Here is a 22,921-nt window from a genome sequence, read left to right on the forward strand (position 1 = left end):
CTATGATTTTATAGAAATGGCAGCCGGTAATGATATGTTAACCATATAGTTATTTAGAATGATCATATAGGAATTACAGATTTTCAAATAAATGTGAAGGAAATGACATTTATGAACAAAATATCTGCAAGTGATGGATAAAAGGGTGTAACTCAGGAGGAACATTTTCAGAAGACTGGAAAATAACAACAGTGAAAAACCAACTACTGCTAACACAAAGATTTTACCATGTTCAGTGCCTATATAGTCCCAAGCCTTAAAACAAGTGAAAAAGGTAAATCACAATGCTTGTTTCATTATAAGGGATCTCACAGGTAAGAATGCAAGTGTCATAGTTTTGCAGTAGATACTTTCAATCTTCTCAGTGCATAATCAGTACAATACTGTTGCTCACCAAAAAGCCATGAAAGTTAATTGGCTAAATAAACTTGCAACTATTTCCACTTATTCAGCACAGTAAGCTATGTCTTGGTAAAAATTAGGTAAGGGATGCCACTTGCAAGATCTTATACCCTTTTTCTCAATGCAACTAGAAAAATGCACTCATTTTTTATTGGAGTTTCATTTCATTATTAAAGTCTTTATATTACAAAAATAATTTTTTATTCTATATGTCCAAATATCCTAATTGTTTAGTAATACAAAAGAGTTCATGTACAAAGCAACCAATAATTCACACTGTTAATCTCAATAAATTTATCTACTCACCATTTCTTATTGTTATTTCCATTAATGTACTTAAAATCTGCACAGACACAATACAGTCTGTATGAACTGACATCATCTGCCAAAGTAGATAAATGATAGAGTATTAAGAGAGAAGAAAGAGCAAAGAGGCTCAGAGAGATGAACATACTCCACCCAACATAATACATGAGTTGGAATTCAAATCCAGGTCTGATTTGTAAGTCAGAGCCCTTTCCATTCTAACATGCTGATTTTTCTTTTTTACAACTTTCATCTACAATTAGATAAATATAACTTTAAAAACTATCAAAAATACCTTTCTAGTTCATATTATGCCATGAAACCCAAAGACCATAAAGGAGAAGGCTACTAAATTGATCACATCACAGGCAAAAATCAAACCACAAACTAGTAAAAATATTTGAAAAGATACAAATATACAAATTAATAGACCAATGTATATTTTTAAGAGCTATTCAGTATCACTAGTAATCAAAGAAATGCAAAGAAAAATGACATGATATCATCAGCTGACTTCAAGACTGGTAAAGATTAAGAGTTTTCATAATACCCAGTTTTCACAAGAGTACTAGGAAAGAGGGAGTATGTCCAGTATGAGTGTAATTTGGTAAAAACTGTAAAGTCATTTGGTAATATTTATGCAAAATCATTGTCCTTACACTTTGATCTACTCAGCCTTTTTTTTTTTTTTTTTGCGGTACGCGGGCCTCTCACTGTTGTGGCCTCTCACGTTGCCGAGCACAGGCTCCAGACGCGCAGGCTCAGCGGCCATGGCTCACAGGCCCAGCCGCTCCGCAGCATGTGGGATCTTCCCAGACTGGGGCACGAACCCGTGTCCCCTGCATCGGCAGGCAGACTCTCAACCACTGTGCCACCAGGGAAGCCCTACTCAGCCTTTTTAACGTACAGGAATTTATATACAGAAGCATATAATGAATGTAATTTTACAAGACAACTTTTTGGGAACAAAATCTCAAGTTTAAAAGACGTTAAAAAATCATAACATATTGAAAGTTATTTTAAAGTGGTTTTATAGAGAAAAACATGGTGTATTTCTATTTCTCTTTTGTTGTGAAACCATGGATTATGATTATAATAAATTTAAATCTAAAATATAAGGGTGAACAGCCCAAACTCTGGTTTCAATCAGGCATATAACTTGAGTCATTTCCAAGTCAACCTATGTGAAAAAATGTCTTTGTTATGATGTTTGAGTCATTACACTCTGCCACTAGGGGCAGCACCATTCAAAGCCATGTTGGACACAGGACAAGTTCTGCATAAGAATCTTTTTGTGGGGGGTGATGAATTTTAAGGTGGGCATTACAGTACGTGAAGCTAAATAAATATGTAAAGAGATACATACATACATATAAAACAATCTAATGTCTGTCAATTGACATTGGGTTAAATAAATAAATCATGGTACAGCACTACAAAGGAATACTATTACTATTACAATATAAAGCCATTAAAAAGAATGATAACATGTCTATACTGAGATGAAAATACTCAATAATTTATTGTTATCTAAAAAAAAAAGTTATAAAACAGCACATATTCTGTTCACATTGTCTTTCTGGTCAACTATGTTTAGACACATGATAAAATCATTAAGATGCAAACATTTCAATTACATTACAATTAAATTTCAAATTATCAGGACTATAGCATTAAAATGAATTCTGATATATTTTATAAAAAAAAAAAACTTGTAAGTTGGTAAGTCTCTCCATCATGAAAAATGGACTTGGAATTGAAAAGGAGAAATGAGACAAAGTGTCTTACACAGAAAAAGCACTTAACAAATGATTATTAGTTTGCTTTTCAAAGAATATAAAGAGTATAAAAAGCTGCTTACATGAAGATATGCTTGTATGTCATCATTAGGGTTTTAAAGGCTATAATGATGGGCCCTCACCAACAAGATGAAAACAGATAAATGCAAAGTCCTACTTGTAAGTTTAAGAAAAGATATATTACATAATTAGAGAATAATGAAGTCCTGGTGTGACAACAAATGAAGTTTTGAATCACAATAAACAAATATGTGGGGGCGGGGGTAGATGCGTAAGAGCCTTGCTGGAAACTGCTGGTAGGAAAGACCTTATCTGGAGCATATATTCATTTACTGGGGGGAAGGAGAAACACTTTAGGAGGGAAACTGACAAGCTAAAGGTCATTCAGAAAGGTGATCAGTAAAGGGACTGGATATTTAGTGACTCAAGAAAGTTTAGTGTGGGGAGTAATGAGGGTCATGATAGTTGTTTAACTGAAGGACTGTTAGACAGATGAGGCATACTGTGGGAAGCTGTAGAAAAGATAATTAGTACTACTACTTAAAAAACCATTTGGAGGCAAATTTTGATTTAATTAGGACTGTTTAAAAAAAAAAATCACTGGGATCCAAGTAGTGAGCTCCTAACAACTGGAAGCAAATGCTCCTGCCCCACAGTCTGTCCCACCTGTTATTCTCTCTGCCTAGAATGCCCTTCTCCCATTTACCATCTGACATATCTATAAACATACACACACCTGTTTATTGTCTATCTCCTCTATACTAGAATGTGGGTTTCATGAAATCAGAAACACTGATTTTTTAAATTGCTGTTCTCTCCAGCACCTGGCACAGTTGGCACTCAAACATGGCAGCTATATGAAAAATGAATGAAAAACTATATTGGAATATATAGCTCTTGCAAATATGAGATTCTTTGAAATGTAACCTTAAAGCCCAGAATAGAAACTGCATATATTTTTCCCACTTCTCACTTCACATATATAGAGTAGTTACAGTTCTCTGATACCACTGATATTTATAAAGTTACCATGTAGATAATACAAAATTATTTATTTAAGTGCATTTAAAAGTTAAATACAAATGGGGAAAAGAAATATTCAATTGGATTTGCGCTCCCCGCACCCAGTTATGAATGGGGAAATATCAGTATACAAGTCAAATCCTAAAAATGTATGTAGGCACCTCCACAAAAATAGGGGGGAAAAGGTAGAAAAAAATCCCCCCAGGTACACAAGCATTAGAAGACTTCTTCTAAAGCAAACTACAATAGTGATTTACCAGTGTGATGAAACGACTTAGGCACAACTAGCATTATTGCCTATCCTGCACACTATCTGCATTAGCATTTCTTTTTTTTTTTGCGTTACGCAGGCCTCTCACTGTTGTGGCCTCTCCCGTTGCGGAGCACAGGCTCCAGACGCGCAGGCTCAGTGGCCATGGCTCATGGGCCAAACCGCTCTGCAGTATGTGGGATCCTCCCGGACGGGACACGAACCCGTGTCCCCTGCATCGGCAGGCGGACTCTCAACCACTGTGCCACCAGGGAAGCCCCCCAGCATTTCTTTTTTTTTTTTTTTGCGGTACGCGGGCCTCTCACTCTTGTGGCCTCTCCCGTTGTGGAGCGCAGGCTCTGGACACACAGGCTCAGCGGCCATGGCTTACGGGCCCAGCTGCTCCGTGGCATGTGGGATCTCCCCAGACCGGGGCACGAACCCGTGTCCCCTGCATCGGCAGGCGGACTCTCAACCACTGAGCCACCAAGGAAGCCCAGCATTTCTTTTATAATCTCTTTATACTGACTCTTTTTGCTTCATTCTAGCCCACTAAAATCATGGGTTTGATATGCTAGATTTTTTCTCTAGTAATGTGCAAATAAGATTACATTTTAAAAGTTTATTTTTGACTGGGAAATATAGAAAGAGGCAACTATACCCCCCAAATATTTCTCTTACCCGAAACAGCCACTTTAACACAGGTACAGGACACTGGACATAGTGATAAGCAGAGGTAAGGAAGCCTTGTGTTGTCAAAAAAATCTGATCTGTTTTTCCTGATCTGAAAAAATACAGTGAAATCAATATGACTGTTATCTTCATGGCAAGAAATTTCTACCACCACATCTGACATAATCAGGGAAATGAGCAAGCAAACCATCGTAGTCCGTGGAGGTGGACTCTACCCCAATGTGGATGGGTTACTCATTAGAAATTCAATCAGTGGCCTAAAGCTGAACCAATCTGTTGGCCTGGCTCCAGATTTATCTGGTGGACAAATCTACAGTAGCTGGCAGTGTCGAAGAGCCTATCAAGTCTCAGAGCATCATCTGCTTTTGCCAGACTGGGTTTGTACTTCCATAAAACTTAGCACCACAATTAATGTGATCTGTCTGGATCTGAGCTATCACGTACTGAGAGAAATTAGACCAGTTTGGGTACTGTGGTAGAGACTGTTAATCCCAACATCTATTCTTGTCTTTCCTCTTGGTAACTGAACCCTGGGGTTTTTAGCTGGGCACACTGGCTGCCTGAAATGAAAATCACTTCTCAGCCTTCCTTGTGGCTAGGTGTGGCCATGTTGACTAAGTTCTACCCAACTAACCATAAGTAGAAATGTTGTGTGGGGTTTCTGGGAATTTAAAGGCTGGAGCTCCAGTAGCACCTGAAGCAACCAGGTGCTAAGGATGGTGGGGAAGAAAGATTATATGGTGAAACACCAGCCCTGGACTTCCTACCTCTGAACTTCTTCCACATCAGAAAGAAATATACTTCTTGTTTAAGCCTTGTTATTTTATTTATTTATTTTTAACATCTTTATTGGAGTATAATTACTTTACAATGTTGTGTTAGTTTCTGCCATATAACAAAGTGAATCAGCTATATGTATACATATATCCTGATATTCCCTCCCTCTTGCGCCTCCCTAAGCCTTGTTATTTTGACAGTCACTGTTACTAGATACTGATCTTAACCCTAACTAATAAAGGCATGTAATATGCCAAGCGATTACCTTACACGGCTTCCTATAACTAAATAATAAAACACAAAGAGCAACAGTAATAAGTAAGAGGATGAGGAAACTGGATAGGTCAGAATAGAAATTAACCTTTCAGAAGATTACATCAGTCAGAAACCTTTCAATTTTTATACAAGAATAAGTTAAATGTCTATTTTCCTACTTACTTAAGAATAAGCTTTTCTACAGCACTTTGTCCGATAAAACCAGAGTCTCTTAAATCCAAGGTATACTGATTGAAAATTTTTCCAGAATTAAGGAAATTAAATATTTCTTCGCCTGGATGATGATCAGGAATAGCATCAATTGTAACTGAAAATTTCTTTAGAAATTCTCTGAAAAAAAGAAGTTATTGAATACTGAACAGTTATACTGCATATAATTTTGTATTTGAAGATTGGGTGCAAAAAACCCTTTTCTTAGGACCACTATTAATCCCACATTAGAAGATGAACATGAGAACACATGTTCTGCTCTCCCACTTTTTGCTAGTATTGAATATTTATAGTCCAAAGCCACTAAATGTGTCTGTGTGAAAAGGAGAAAAGACAAAAAATCTAACTTGGCCTTAAAATCTGCCTTTCAAATCCACCCCAGATGGATTAAAAACCCACCATAGATTATTCACAGAGTAAATAACCGTCAATGGCTCATTTATTTTACGAAAACAAAATTTTAAAATGTATTTTTAATACAGCATACATCATGAAAAATGCTGTACCTGTGCTCTTTTTTCCTCTGATTTTATTTACTTATCCAGTTTTATTGAGGTATAACTGACATACAGACTGTTTAAGTTGAAAATATATAGCATAAGGATTTGACTTACATACATCATGAAATGATTATCACAAGTTTAGTGAACATCCACCATCTCATATTGATACAACATTAAAGAAATAGGAAATCTTTTTCTTGTGGGGAGAACTCTTAGGATTTACTCTCTCAACAACTTTCATACACAACATAAAGCAGTGTTAATTATATTTCTCATGTTGTACATGACATCCCTAGTACTTATTTATCTTATAACTGGAAGTTTGTACATTTTAACCACCTTCATTCAATCCCTCCCTGCCCCAAACCTTCTGCCTCTGGTAACCACAAATCTGATCTTTTTCTTTGAGTTTGTTTTTTGAAGTATAACTGACCTACAACACTGTTAGTTCCTATTACACAACATCATATTGATTTTGTACTTCTATACATTGTAAAATGATCATCATGATAAGTCTAGTTATGATACACCACTGTTTACAAAGATATTATACAGTTATTTACTATATTCCCCACATACCTGTGCTCTTCTAAGAGGCCATCTTCATCATCTGTACTGTCTTGATCGCCAATTCTGATTGGAGATTTAATGCCTCGGCCCTGCCTTATGTCTTCCTGTAGTTGCTTCTGCAGTTCATCTAGCCTGAGAATCGAAAGAATGTTATAATAAATGGCTTAAAGATTTTTTTATTTCTAGGGTCTGTCTAAAAGCAGCACCAAAGAAAACTCTCATTAAAAGATCTGAATATTTCTTTATGGCTAGGACTTCAAGAATGATGTCCAAATCATTTAGAGATCAGGGGAGGAAAAATCACAAAGAATAAACACCACTGATTTGATTATCCCTCTAATCTTTAATGCTCATTGGACTTCCAGTAGACCAACAACCTGATAACGTTAACTAGGCTTTCTAGAAGCAGCAGTCATCACCATTGTCACTATGATTATCACAACACCCAACACTTACTAAGCAGTTACTATGACACCGTACCAAGGACTTCATGTATTAACTCTTTTAACCCTCACAACAATTCCATGAGGTAGTTTATTACCCATTTCATACACGAGGAAACAGGCATTAGAAAAGCTTACTTGTTCAAGCTCACAATGTAAGGAGCTGGGATTCAAAGCCAGAGAGTTTAGCTCTGGAGTCCTTGCTTATATTGCTTGCCAAGATTAACTTACTTTAACCAAGGTCCTTATTCCCAGCTCCAGCTCCACAGTAGATGAGTATAATACAACAGTAAATGACCAGTAAAGGCACTGCTCTATCACTACAGCAAAGAGTTAATCATCAGATCAAACTAGAACCTCTGGGCTTCCCTGGTGGCGCAGTGGTTGGGAGTCCGCCTGCCGATGCAGGGGACATGGGTTCGTGCCCCGGTCCGGGAGGATGCCACATGCCGTGGAGCGGCTGGGCCCGTGGGCCATGGCTGCTGAGCCTGCGCATCCGGAGCCTGTGCTCCGCAACGGGAGAGGCCACAGCAGTGAGAGGCCCGTGTACCACAAAAGAACAACAACAACAAAAAACTAGAACCTCTGCCTTTGGTCTGTGCAATGTTCAATTTTAAATAAGCAATTTCAGATCTGACATCACAAATCACATGAATTCATGAAACTTTTAAAGAATTTTACAGTTGACGGGAATTCCCTGGCAGTCCAGTGGTTAGGAATCCATGCTTCCCTTGCAGGGGGCACGGGTTCCATCCCTGGTTGGGGAACTAAGATCCCACATGCCACACAGTGCAGCTAAAAAAAAAAAAAAAAAAAAAAGAATTTTATAGTAGAGACAAATTTCTCCAGTTAAATTCAGAAAGGGGAATACTCCTCACTTACTGTCTGCAATTCCTATGCTTAGCTACTTAAAGACACATATATACCAACTTCAAGCCAACTGAGTTTTCAGTGAATTTCTCTGCATTAGTTTCAAGGATAGTCTTTGAACTAATAAGGAATATTATTTTTCCCCTCTCATAAGCAAAAGCAGTTTGCAACTAGTTACATAAATTTCATTGGGGTTATTATAATGCCCAAACTTTCTGATTTCTATATGTGTGTGTGGGGGTGGGGTTATCAGTAATAATTCTAAACTTCTTCCTCAAAAGAGTAATTTGATGTAGAAATACCACTTCTGGTTATACTCATTTCAAAACTTGGACTAGGACGGCATACGAATGTTTAACAAGTATGAAGATGCCACTTCATACCTGTTAGGATGGCTATCATTAAAAAACCAGAAAAACCAAGTGCTGGTGAGGAGGTAGAGAAACTGGACCCGTGTGCACTACTGGTAGGAATATAAAATGGTACAGCCACTATGGAAAACAGTACAGCAATTCCTCAAAAAATTATGTATAGAATTACCATATGATCCAGCAATTCCACTTCTGGGTATATACCCAAAAGAACTTAAAGTGGGTACTTGAAGAGATAATTTGTACACCCGTGTTCATAGCAGCAAAATTTACAGTAGTCAAAAAACAGAAGCAACCCAAATGCGTCCATCAATAGATAAATGCATAAATAAAATGAGGTATATACATACAGTGGAATATTTTTCAGCCTTAAAAAGGAACGAAATTGGGTCATTTGTAGAGATGTGGATGATCTAGAGACTGTCATACAGAGTGAAGTCAGAAAGAGAAAAACAAATATTGTATATTAACGCATATACATGGAACCTAGAAAAATGGTACACATGAACCATTTGCAGAGCAGAAATAGGGACACAGATGTAGAGAACAAACATATGGACACCAAGGGGGGAAAATGACGGGGGGAGTGGTGGTGGTGGGATGAACTGGGAGATTGGGATTGACATATATACACTAATATATATAAAATAGATAACTCGTAAGAACCTGTTGTATAAAAAAATAAATTCAAAAATTCAAAGAGGAAATTCTGACACATGCTACAACATGGATGAACCTTGAAGACATTATGCTAAGTGAAATAAGCCAGTCATAAAAGGACAAATACTGTATGATCCCATTTATATGAGGTACCTAGAATAGTCAATTTCATAGTAACAGAAAGAGTGGTAGTTGCCAGGGGCTAGAGGGAGGGGAGAATAGGGAGTTATTGTTTAATGGGTATAAAATTTCAGTTAGGGAAGATGGAAAATAAAAGTTCTGGAGATGGATGGTGATGATGGTTGCACAACAATGCGAATGTATGGTAATGCCAGTGAACTATACATTTAAAAATGATTGAAATGGTAAATTTTATGTTATATATTTTTGTCACAATAAAAAAAATACAAAAAATTTCTACCCATACTTTTGATCAAGAACTTCAGCTACCAGATACCAGCTGTGATAAGTAGAAAGGAATTCATACTATTAATTAATGCAGTATGCCATAAAAACCAGGATCTTTTGATTCAGCCTGTAAATAAGAACACCTTATTTCTAACATAGTTGACAGCAAAACTGTTATAATAGCACTAGCACAAAATACATGCTAATTTCTCATGTTTTTTTAAGGTAAATTAAAAGCCAGCCATACAAACAAACAGTATGTTAAATTTAGCAAGACAGTCACGATGCCAACCTACCTTTGTGTGTCTTCCATCTCCTTCACTAGACGCTCTAAAGTATTTGTGTAAGTTCCACTATGAACATGTTCCTAAAACAAGAAGAAAATTTGACAATACTTTATAACGTATCTTAGTAGAAGAATTGGGATGTTTTAAATTATTCAGAAGACTAAATAATATTTTCTATTTCAATAACCTGGGCCAGGAGGATATCTTTCTTAAAAAGATAATTTTCACCATCATGCTTTAAATCTAGAATTTTGTACTGCAGGCAATTTGATTTTACCATCTATTAGGAAAGGCACTACTTATAAAAACCCTGCTAGCCTTAGGAACTGACTGTTAACACCCAAGGGCTCCATAGCTACCCTGTCTTTATTTTTAAATTCTATTTTAGTGGAATTAAACTACTAATTTTTAGGTGTTACCATGAAACATTAACACCTTCCCCACCATATTTTACACACATGAGAATTTAATTCAGCTTATTCCCAAGATAGAATGAAGCACTTTATAAATAAAATTGCACACCACAATTAACAACATTTCTACACTCTACCTTCATTTACAGCAGTGGTCTCCAAAGCAGGGGGTGTGCAAGGTGATCCATTGGGGTGCAGGAAGAAAATAATAGAACTTCTATTTATATGGAACTTCTATAGAAACTCCAGTAGAACTTACTCTATTGTAACTTCTATATAACTTATATAGGAAAATACTTTTTTCTTCTTCCTTTCAAATTCTGTTTTCTTCATATGCTTCAGAAAGTACATAGTAGTATAGTAGTACAGGTATATAATCTATAGGTATACATATATATTGGGGTACATGCTCAAAATTTTTTTTACTAATAAAAGTGTGTGTGATCAAAAAAAGTTTGGAGACCACTGATTTACAGTTATAAAGCTGAAGATATGGGAAATCCATTAACCAAAAAAGAACTATACCACTTTCAGTCTAATTATAATTGTAACAAACAGTGAATTTTAAAATAAGTTCTAACAATCTATCCCTCGTTCACTAGTCAATCCATCTTTCTCTCTTCAAGTAAAGATAAATATCATAGAACTACTTACTGTATAGTCTGATGACTGAGATCTAAGCCCCTTAGAAAGAGCAGGAGGCTTTCCTGTAGTTGCAGGAGTCTGATTGAAGTTCAAAGCCATTATTTCTTCCAGTGATTTTAATGTTTCCTCTTCCTCATCACTGTCTAGGTTATAACCTAAACTTTCTTCATCACTATCAAAATCACCCCTTAGTTTTCTTTTCAGTGCATTGCTACCTGCATTGGAATTTCCTGAACTCTCTTTATCTGAAGGGGCTTTATCTGAAGGTGCTGTTGGGCTCGGAATACATGGCACAACTTCCAAAGCAGCCGGGGGAGACTTTGTAGGAGTGCCATATTCTGAACGCAAAGATCCCCCACAAATTTTCCCTGTAGATACGTTAGAATCAGCCTTATTAGTCTTTGCTTTGTGTTCCTTGTGTTTGGAGGACTCTGTAGAATGCCCAGAACATTCTTTAGATGAGGAACGCTCTTTATCTTTTTTAGGAACTGGAAGAGTGCAATTTTTAGCGTTTAATGGAACCCGAGAGGAACCAGCACTTGGAACATGGGAAAGTAAAGGTAGAAGTTTTGTCTCCTGTGATGCCACAGAGCTAGCAGTTTTATTTTTCTGAAGGTTGCTAGCTTTTTTAACTGCAGACTTTTCCTGAGGTAAAGGTAAGTGGGGTTTCTGTATCTTAGTCTCTTTGGTACTTGCCACACGAATTTGGTCACTATTCCTGGAAGAATGGTGCCCAGTATTTGAAGGTGTCAAGCCTGCAGAGGAGCAATCAGCTTCTTCATTCGGTTCCTTGGATATATCTTCCAAGCGCAATACACCACCAGGTGTCTTCAGTGCAATATGCTTTATAAATTTTTCTCTCTGATGTGGTCCATCAGGACGCTTCTCAAGGAAGGACTCTTTTGCTTTTGGCATTATAGATTCTCTTGTGCTTTTCAGATCTGAGTCCACAGAGTTCCTTTTTCTTTTGTCAGGGAATTTATTCTGCTTAGAGCCTGCTAAAATTTAATTTTTGCCAGATTAGTGAAAAGTATACTTTCCTATCTTATTAAAGTTTATTCAGTAAGTGTCTAGAATACCCTGACAAAATGTTTAAATTCTAAAAGTTTAGGCTGAGATTATTAACCACATATGGAATGAGGAAACAGAGTTAATATTTTATTTATTAACTGATAAATACTAGTGTCCACGAAATTTAGTCCAAAGCTAATGACAAATGCTCACTTTCATTCAAAAGCTATTAAAAGTTTACCACCTAAATAGAATTAGAGGTGTTACACCCCAAAACACTGCGTATCTGTAACAAGGAAAGGATCCTAAAGGCACTTTTCCTCAAAGTGCATATACTCTTTCTTAGACTAAAGCCTACTTGGTTCTAGAAATCTAACACTTTTACATCTAAATTTATAGTACCTTAAAACACATACACAATAACTAGTTGAAGGCAGAAAAATTTTAATTTCTCAATTAAAAAAATTCCCCTAAGTCTTTTTCCCTACTATTAAATTTTTTATTCTTTCCCATGTATCCCTCTAGTCTTCAGCTGTGTTATAGGTTGAACTGTAGCTCCCAAAATGATATGTTGAAGTGTTAACTCCCAGAACCTCAGAATGTGACCTGAATTAGAAATAGGGTCTTTATAGGGGCAATCAAATTAAAATGAGGTCATTAGGGTGGGTCCTAATCCAATACAACTGGTGTCCTTATAGAAAGAGGAAATTTGGACATGGAGAAAGACATGCAGGAGGAAGATAATATGAAGACACATAGGAAGAAGATGCCACGTGACTGGAGTGATGCACCTACAAGTCAAGGAATGCTAAGGATTGTAGACAAACACCGGAAGCTGGAAGGGCAAGTAAAAGGAGTGTCCCCAATAGTTTTTAAGAGAGAGCATGGTCCTGCTGATAACCTTAGTTTGGGAATTCTAGCTTCCAGAATCATGAGACAATAAATTTGTTGTTTTAAGCCACTCAGGTTTAGGTACTTTGTTATGGCAGCCCTAGGAAACTAATACAACCTGTCTCTGTGTTAGGAGCTCCATCCAGAAGCATGTATATCATCCAGAAGCACATATATTTGAGTTAACCAGTTTTTTTAAATTTCTGTGTTTAAAAATGTGATGTTTCATTAATTCACTCTTAAAATTTATTATTCATTAAAAATTCACTATTTATATAACTAGTATTCTCAAAATCAAATTTCCCTAAATCAAGTTCTTTCTGCACATGGACAGATGTCCCCAAATTCTTTTTTTTTTTTTTAACATCTTTATTGGGGTATAATTGCTTTACAATGGTGTGTTACTTTCTGCTTTATAACAAAGTGAATCAGTTATACATATACATATGTTCCCATATCTCTTCCCTCTTGCGTCTCCCTCCCTCCCACCCTCCCCATCCCACCCCTCCAGGCTGTCACAAAGCACCGAGCCAATATCCCTGTGCCATGCGGCTGCTTCCCACTAGCTATCTATCTTACTACGTTTGTTAGTGTGTACATGTCCATGACTCTCCCTCGCCCGTCCCCAAATTCTTAACAGCTTGATTTAAAAAACAAAAACCAAAAAAACCTCGAGAGTTAAGCAATTATTTGCATAACTTGATCAATACATACTCTGGAAAACTCAATTTATAAGAATGAAAAATCAATTAATAAACAAATGCTCCTATCTATATTCTTCTACAGATATTTTTATTACCTGAGAAATCATTCCATGCCCACTAAGTTTTCTGGGGTTAAATGTCTTATAAAAAAGGACAGAGGTCCCTTATAGGGCAGGATGAGAAATCAGATAACTAAGAAAAAGAGAAGACTTACACTGATTATCTTAAGTTTGGGGGTTACAAAAAAGCTACAGAGCTGCTAATTTGAGTTTTGCTCCATTTCCTTAGAGAAGTCAATTTATACACAGCTAGTAATGAGGGGAAATTCCTGCTTTGTTTAAGAAGTAAAGACTTACCTAGGAGGAAAGAAAAACTGTGGGCAAAGTTTAGGAAAAATCAGCTTATTATTATTTTTTTAAAGTGGACGGTGTTTTTTTGTTTAATTAATTTATTTTATTTTTGGCTGCATTGGGTCTTTGTTGCTGCGTGCGGGCTTTTCTCTAGTTGCAGCGAGCAGGGGCTAATCTTCACTGCCATGCACGGGCTTCTCTTGTTGCAGAGCACAGCCTCTAGGTGCGCGGGCTCAGTAGTTGTGGCTCGCGGGCTCTAGAGTGCAGGCTCAGTAGTTGTGGCGCACAGGCTTAGTTGCTCTGCAGCATGTGGGGTCTTCCCAGACCAGGGCTCGAACCCGTGTCCCCTGCACTGGCAGGCGGATTCTTAACCACTGTGCCACCAGGGGAGCCCGAAAAATCAGCTTATTAAGAGCTTTTAACATCTAGTGTTAAGAGGAGAGTGAACTGGTACTACAGGTCTCCTTTTGCAAGCTCTCTAGGGCAGTAATGTAACTGTAAACGTTTCATGATTCTTTTCATACTTCTTGTACAACTTGTAGGCTGAATGTTTGTTTTACAACACTTCAAGTATCTATTAATATATAAAATACTCAGATAAGATAGGGACTGAATTTGTAAAAAGAAAAAAAGGAAAACTCCACATGCTCAATAGGGGATTGGTTATTAATAAATTATGGAATAAACTAGGGAGGGATTAAGTTGGTCCTCAGAATTCAGCCGAAGGACAGGGCTCTGGAAGACCAAAGAGCTAAATGCCTACACTACCAACATTTTTGAAATCCCTGAACTTGTGTGTGATTAATGAATGTGTGATTATGTATATCACCACAACTGTTAAGTGTAATTAGCAGTAATATAAATAAAACATAATATTTGGATTATTAATATCTATTCATTATTTATCTATCAGATAAAGATAAACATTGTTCATGTTATCTAGAGCGAAAAATCCCCTTATGCCCTTTATAGTCTGTTGATATTCAACAGAAGTATAAATGTATGTTTACTAAGATTACAACACCATAATTATTAATGAGGATTATGAAAACATGCAAACATATTAGAAATAAAAATACAAGTGAAGCCAATTATCTTAAACCTGCCTCTGAAAATACGTAGAAAGCATCCTTTTCAAGCAGTGTTCGAGAATGCGGGAAACAGTATATGGGAAACTACTTTAGTCACCACTGATGAAATCTGCAAACCCATGAACTGAAGAGAATTTTTATCTTAGTCATTATCAGAGAAAAAAATGCTGAACAGCTGGGTGGCAACACCACCACCAGTGGTCCCTTATACTAGCAGAGCTAGCCTAAAGATATTTTGTTTTCCATTCACCTCAGTGCAAAGTGATCATTTATTTAGTGTTACAAATATGTAACACAGTACAGGAGCAATCTCATGGCTCATGGCTGAGAAATTATTGTTCTTGTACTATAATGTCAAAATCCACTAAAATTTGATCACTAAAACAATACTGTAAAATTTTTTAAAATTAAAAAACAACACATAAAACCTCAAATTTATTCTTTTATCCTAGAAGGTCCTTCTACAATAGTAAAATATGATTTCAGCCTTGGCTGCAGATGGATTTTAAGACTCAAGATCACTTGGTCAAAATGCAGTACACCTCTAGAATGTATAAAAAACAGAGTTTTACATGAAACCTGAAGAAGAATGAGTCAGAACTGTCTCTCTGTACCTGCTTTTTCATCTCTAAAAGTAACCACCTTATAAGGATGTGAATCAAATGATTAAAAGCATGGCGCACAGTAAGTGCTCAATAAATGTTGGCTATTATCAGTATGTCCAATGTATCTTACTGATTGTGGAAATTTGTAAAGCCCATTTTTCAAAGTCTGCAGTTATAGCAGAAAAAGAAATTTGATACACCAGACTATTCTGAACAGTTGGCATTTCTGGGGGCCTTTCATTTTCTATGTTATACATTTCTGCGGTGTTTGAATTTTACACTGTTCTATCTTCTAGTTAAAAAGAATACTTTAAGAATTACTGAGTTAACAGTAGCTGTTTGTTATTATGTATTTTCTCAATCAACAGTTACTGAAAGTACAAATTAATATCATGTAGGTGTCCTTGAATTTGATACTAAAAAGGGACCTTTGTATTTGAAAAATTAAGAAACAGTTTTAGACCTTGATAACAGTTTCAAACTTAAACAAAGCATCTATAATATCAAGACCTCAGTCCATAATTCCAAGAATTTAAGATTATGCTTCTTAATGTAGCCAAGGATTCAGAAGTAGAACACTGAGTACCAATATGAAAAGCACATTGTTAGGAACTCTTGAAGAAGGCAGAGAAGAGTCAAGACAAACCACTGTTTACACATACTGAATTCAAGAACTATTCCTTCTGAATATAACATTACCAAACTTTTAACTAATCTGAGACACCGAATTTACCTCTAGGAAGGAAACTGCATATTTAAACAAATTTAAGTAAAAAACAGTTCCATTAAGATGCAAATTTATTTAAAATTCTGAAATTTAATTTTGATTCTACCTGAGGCAGGTTCCCATGAATCAGAAGAGGATCTTTTTCTTGAGAGAGGTCCATTTTCCTATTAGCAAAATGAGAAAAAAATAATTAGGAGTTGGGAGCAGTCAAGAATGTGAACTTTTCTTCATAATATTTAAACACAGATTTCTACTCTGAATAAAACAAGCACCAAATTTGGAGGTAAACCCAAACTTCTATAATAAAATATTTTAAATTCCTAAGTCTTTTCATAAAAATGAAGTACATTTGTATCATATGTAAAAATGTCAGTTTTCATAATGTAAATTTAGAAATTTTTATTAATAGCTCAAGATTAATATTAGAGCACTGTACTGTACTATTATTTTAATAAAGAAATAGCCTAATATTTGCCTATCAAATAGCTACAACTCTTCAACACTTCTGTTTACGTACTGATACACCACCAAACACTGAAATGTTATGAAAATGGACCAAATGTTACTAACTTCTATTGATCATTAGCAAATCTCACTGGTAAAGGCACCAACTTCCTTGCAAACAAACCCATGAGTTTACAAATATAATTTTCCAGCAGTATAAAATACAACTCCATTCACTCTTAGAATGTCAGTTTGGTTTATTTTTGGTCCATCTGATTTTAAAATCTCATAGTATCTTATCAACATAGCACTTTCTTGATATCTCATCTTCCTTTAGTTGCTCTGTATGTAGAAAAGCTTTCTGAAACAGATGTACTTAACAACTTGACTTTCCAGGGGACAGGAACAGCTTTTATGCTAATTCTCAAAACAGAAGTTTGATGAGCTTAAGATGTATCTGGATAGTTTTCATCATATTCTAAGTTTTCTAAGACCCATACTCAACTACTTAAGACATATAACCTAAACTAGTGATTTTCAAACTTTAAAGTGCAGCGGAATAATCTGGAAGGCTTGTTAATTGCAGATTGCTGGACTCTACTTCAGTTTCTGGTTCACTGGGTTTGGAGTGGGGCCTGAGAATCTACATTTCTAACAAGTTCCTAGGTGATGCTGATGTTGCTAGTCCAAGGAACGTTCTGAGAACCTCTGTTCTAAACCATTTCCTGTTGTTTTAGATTTTCCATTCCCTCAAGAATCTCCCTTCAGTGTAGCCTAACTTAAAAATGACTGCACTTGTCTACAAAAAAAATGCTTACTTTCCTGATTAAGAAAGATCTTTGTTCCTGGTCTGAAAAAAATTATCGGCAAAAAACAATGCTTTACTAAGTTTGAAGGACAGTTGGAGGGAATTTAATGAAACTAGCTTCTATACAAACTGTGTATCAGTATTTCCCTAACAAAACGTACCAAATTGTTTCTTAACAATTATCAAACATTTTTAGATTTAGTATCTAAATATGATAAAATAGTAGCCAAGCTAATTCAGCATTTATTGCACATACCAGGTTTGAAAGATTACTATTTCCGGCTGTGACATCATTCTGTTTACTCTGTTCCTGCCTTGGTTTGCATCTTCTTCCTATACTAGAGGATTTTAAGGAAAGAGTGCTTGCTGCTGAGAAAGAATTTTCTGAGTTGATTCTCTGCTCCATTTGCTCCCTTCTCAACCTCTTTAGTTCTCTTTCTCTGCAGTAAGAAGCTAGAGACAACTGGAACTTAGCTCCCAGTGGGCTTTCTCCTGGGTGGTGCCTGGACAGGCTGCTCCTGCTGCTAAGACTTCTGGAGCTGTTCTTGAAGATGTCAGCTTCTGTCACCGCGGCCTGCTTTTTAGAATCTGCACTGATTTTGCCTCGATCTCCATCATTCTTCTCCCTGCTATTTTCATGAATGAAATGTGACTTCCTTCCCTCTGGAGACTGATGTTTTTTCTTCGTCTCTTTTGACAAGAGATATGAAGGAGGAACGTATTTTGTAACTGCCTTTGGACATTTGGTGGCCAGTGACACACAAGGCTGACGTGACTCATGTACACCATGATCTCTATGGTGCTCTTTAACACCTTTCATGAATGCCTCTTTTTCTGATGGCACCCTTTTGGGTTTAGATCTTTTTGGTGAGGATAGTTTCCTTTCAAACTGCTCTGTCCCACTGATGGACAATCCACTTTCTCCATATTTGATGTTCGATTTTTGTGGAGAATCCAACATATGTCTATCTAAATAGCCAATTAAAACACATACACATTGTATGTTATTAAAAATAGCACAAACTATTACATTTGTATATTTATTATAAATTATTATACTTAAAATATTAAACTATCACAAAAGTTTTCAAATTGATAATTAAATGATATTATTGGGGGGGGAATTTAAGACATGATTTAATAGCCTTACTTTCACAAATCTCCCTTTTGTTACATCATGTAAGCTCCCTATAGCTCCACTTATGAAATAAGTTAATTTAATACAGAATCGAAATAGTATACATTATGAACATTATTAACTGGAATATTTTCAATTAAGAAAGCGTAACAGCAAAAAGTTTCTTCATGATGTTTAGAACTTGTTTATCTTTGTAAACAACACTGCATCTTCTTTATATTTTCTATTTTGAACACCATGTTTAATCAAATTAATAAGTTTAGAGTAGATTTAAAAATTGACTCCATCTTCCTCCCCAAAAGATCCCACAAAAAATGCATTAACAGTATACATACCTTGTTTTGAAGCTGGTTTGAAGAAATCTATAATTGACTGCTTCCTGAAAATAAAAGCATAACTAATATGGGATCACATTAGCAAATATTAAAACTTCAATAATTCAGATTAAGTGGAGAATATCAGTAGATTTATAGACTATAGGCTGAATTTCACTATCTGGTTTAATCAAGTTCTGACAATGACAATAATGCTTTGCTAAACTGATTATAAAAAATTTTAAAAATTAAATTCAGCACTTCCTGTAGGAGTAAATTTATAAAAGCAGTATTGAGGTTTATATACTCTATTGTACTAAAATGATAAGACTAGAGTGTGGATCTAAGGAATTGGTAGAGTATTTCCTAGGACTGAAAAGCTTGTTGCTATGTGGGAGAAGAAAAGAACTTGAGGGGATCTGATCCTATTCCTTCATATCTCCAGTGCCAGGTACAAAATAATGCTCAATAGATGTTTGCTGAACGAATAATGGAGATTATAAAAACTAAGTAAAACCTGAACAGACTCATAACAAGAGTAGATGGTAGAATGGCAAATATGGGTGATTTTGCTGGTCTGGAGAGGCAGATGAAGAGTGTGCTGGGCAAAAGAAAGAAAGGATCAAGTTCTAACCTTATATTATACTCTTTATACAATACAGTTAATGTTAATCTAAGTAACAGCAAAAACTGGAATGAATCGTGTTTCAAAATCTTAATTTTTTACTAAGAATTCTTAAGATATTTACGAAAATAATGCGTTGCCTGGGAAAAACACAAAACAGAGAAAAAGGAGTAAGTTAACAAGAATTACAAAAACCAAACTTTTAATTTTTAAGGATTTCTGCATCCTACAATGAACACAAAGTGAAGTAGGACCATATTACCATAATTTGTATTCTGATTTGTTCATGTGTTTAGAGTTGTCAACTGCATAGAGGGATGTTATTATATGTTGAGCAACAAATCACCTTTCTGGCAAATTTTGCTAAAATGTATTCATTTTAGCTGAAAGAAAATAAGCAGTAGATGAATTTCCCTAAATATTTATCCACTATGAGCTTGGAATGCTCAGAGGAAACTTGAACAATCCAAGTCCTTTGAAGGTTATTCTTCTTCTACATCTTGTACTCTTTACTTGCCACATTAGAATAGCAATGCCCATTCTTAATGGTTTAGTGAGAGTCCACAATGTCTGTTTGAGATGCTGGTAGAAAAGCTAAGCAGCTATGAAATGAATGAGTGGGAATCTATGCATTTTTTTCATAAAATAAATTATATCAGAGGGTAAAAGAAGAAATACTAGAGGTCTGCAAAGGGGAGAAGGATGATGCCTTCAGTTACTGGTTGAATAGACAGACATGAGAAAGGACTAAAAAGCAGCTAATTAACTCAAAACAATACTGAATGTTTTTATGTTAATTACTAAAAGTAACACTGTATCTCTTCCCTAAAGTATTACATCTTTTTGGTTAATACACCTGAGAGAAAACTGGCTTTGGGTAAAACATACAAGAAACCTGTAAAATAACCAGGAATGTGACTTTCAAGAAAGAACAGTCCCCTAAGTTCATATGCACAGAAAGGTCCATTACTTATTTATAACTAAACTAATTATAACTAATTAAAAAATTATTTGTAACAGCACACAAACCCTTATCTGAAACTTTTGGGGCCAAATGTGCTTTAGAATTCTAAATTTTTTTTTTTTTTGGATGCATTATGTAAAGCCCCCAGTGGGGTCTGAGACTGCACCCTATAAGCAAACACATTAGTATTTCTCCAGCAAAACTTACGGAAAAAAAAAAAAAACCCACACAAAAAACAAAAAACTTACGAACACTCACACCTAATGAGATAAAGACCATCTATAGCCTTCCATTAGTTCTGGTCAGGTTTGGCTGCCAAGTTAGATGTGGTGCCAAACTTACTGAAAACTTTGGATTTTCATAGCTTTCTGAATTAAGATAAGGGGTTGTGGACCTGTACAACAATATCTGAAGATAAATTTACTGTTAAACTTACGTTACAAGCTTTCAAACTTAAAATAAAAAAGACAGTACCAAGTGCGTAGAGAATTTAAACATGTTTTATTGTCAGAGGATGTCATTTGATTAAACTCCCCATCTCATTACATAGCTCCCACAAAATCTTTACAAAAAAATCTGGCCTCTTGGAGAGGCGTAAAGTTACTGAAGGAGAAAACATATCACATTCCAAATCTGCATGTTTTTTAAATTAAGACTTATCGTGCGTAGTGGACTTTAAAGCAATTCGTGGAAGGATTTTCCTCATCACATCTTACATAATATCACCCACAATACAGAAAAGGCTTATACTATTCAACCACTAGGATCAGTAAAACTGACAGCGTACAGAAAACCACTTAAATATGCACTTAGCAGCCAGGGCCCCGGGTCCAGCTAAAGTAAAGGACAAAAATCACATTCTACCTAAGGCGGGTGGTCCGTAGCCATCCAGGCTGTGGTCACTAGACCAAGAACAGCGTCCCAACTACAGAAAAGAAGACTCCAGCTCCCAGCAGCCCCCGCGCGGAGGCGGGGCAGTGGTTTGCCAGGCCCCGGACGCGGAGGCCTGAGCTCGCGGAGGATGGCGGGAACTGGAAGAGCGGCCGTCCGCAGTCCTCCCTCATATACCCTTGCCCCCGCGACCCGGCCCCTTCTCAAGCCCTCTGCACGGTACCTGTCCCCAGGACTCTCTGTTCTCTTTCCCGCTGCAGCAGGGGCGGTACTACCGGGTCTCAGATGGCAGCGCGGGGGCGACGACCCCGGGGCTGGGGATGAGGGGAAACCTGGCCTAGCGGGCATGCAGCGCCTTGTCATGTCGGCGCCGCTGGCGACGGCGGCATGTGCTGTGGCTGGAGAAGTTGGGTGCGTGGTTGCCGTCTTGCTGCTGGGACTTGGGGAGGCTGTCGGAGCAGAGGTGGGCGGCACCCCCTTCTCTCTTCATGGCGGTTCTCTCTCTTCGGAAGTGACTCCGGTGTGAGCGGGAAGGAACCTGAGGACCAACAGGGGGCGGGTCTTACTTGAAGCGTCGCGTTCTGATTGGCTTGCACGTCGGTCATTCCTGTTGTAGCGCAATAGAAAGCCGCAGCCTCTCAGGAGAAGGCGGGGTTTCGGTGAGGGGGAGGAGAGAAGGAAAACTGCCCCTTGTCACGTGCACAGGGACGGGGGCGCGGGGGGTGGGGTGGGGGCGCCGCAGCCTCCGGGTCGCTTCGGCTTCGGCGGGCGCGTGGGGTCGGGCGGGCGGGCGGGCAGGCGCGGGCAGCAGAGCGCGCTGCGGCAGCTGGCGACACCCATCTTGAAGAGGGCGAAGGGCGAGTCAAACCCCGAGCTTGGTAGCTGACCTCAATGAAGATGGCCAACAGTTGGGCTTCCAGTGTCACACAGTTGTGCCTCAGAAATCCCCAGCTGTTCATTACATCGTCTCTTTAACATCTTAGGCCAAAGTGCCCTGATGCTGTCACCATTTCCTCGGTAGTCTGCTCAGCCCAATCTGAAGACTTGTTCATTCTGTGAGGGTTCTTGCTAAGTGCTGGGGGTGGCTCCTTTTTCTCTTTTAAAGAAGAAAAAAAACCTCATTGAAATAAAGACTTTTTATTCCACAAACGCATTTTGTTTCTCAGTTGCTGAAATGAGTTATCCATAAAACCTCTGCAGCCAGATTCCTGGGAGATTTCTGAAAGGAACATAGGCTCAGCTTTCAATTACCCATGTTAAGTGTGGAGAGCATAGGTTAGTGAAAACTGCCAGCAGCCTCCAATCCCCCTTTGCAAAGGGCTTGTGCTTTGGAGGCTGTTAGCATTTTCCCTACAAACTGAGAGGCTGGTCAGAGTATCTCTGAGCTTGTTTCCACATCTATAAAATGGGCATTCTACTTTTCTGGGCAATTGTAAACCATAAAAATGGTAA

At 37.2% G+C, this 22,921-nt stretch overlaps 1 protein-coding gene across 4 annotated transcripts in view; it reads right to left on the reverse strand.

The window, feature by feature from the left end:
- Positions 1 to 21,958, reverse strand: part of SLF2 (SMC5-SMC6 complex localization factor 2) — a 42,573-nt gene extending 20,615 nt beyond the window's left edge. The window contains exons 1-10 of one of the 4 annotated variants that reach the window (XM_060034240.1): positions 21,693 to 21,958; positions 19,011 to 19,054; positions 17,794 to 18,506; positions 16,392 to 16,449; positions 10,916 to 11,901; positions 9,858 to 9,928; positions 6,819 to 6,941; positions 5,689 to 5,856; positions 4,462 to 4,564; positions 709 to 784 (exon numbers count right to left, since the gene is read on the reverse strand). In XM_060034240.1, coding sequence (XP_059890223.1) covers positions 709 to 784; positions 4,462 to 4,564; positions 5,689 to 5,856; positions 6,819 to 6,941; positions 9,858 to 9,928; positions 10,916 to 11,901; positions 16,392 to 16,449; positions 17,794 to 18,506; positions 19,011 to 19,054; positions 21,693 to 21,832 — 2,482 coding nt within the window. In that variant the 5' untranslated portion in view covers positions 21,833 to 21,958. Of the gene's footprint in view, positions 1 to 708; positions 785 to 4,254; positions 4,565 to 5,688; positions 5,857 to 6,818; positions 6,942 to 9,857; positions 9,929 to 10,915; positions 11,905 to 16,391; positions 16,450 to 17,793; positions 18,507 to 19,010; positions 19,055 to 21,081 lie in introns of those variants that run through there. The other 3 variants (XM_060034239.1, XM_060034241.1, XM_060034242.1) reach the window with 3 other exon arrangements.
- Between the last annotated feature and the right edge of the window lie 963 nt (positions 21,959 to 22,921).

The sequence above is a fragment of the Delphinus delphis genome, chromosome 16 (genome assembly GCF_949987515.2).
Source record: "Delphinus delphis chromosome 16, mDelDel1.2, whole genome shotgun sequence".
Lineage (NCBI taxonomy): Eukaryota > Metazoa > Chordata > Mammalia > Artiodactyla > Delphinidae > Delphinus > Delphinus delphis.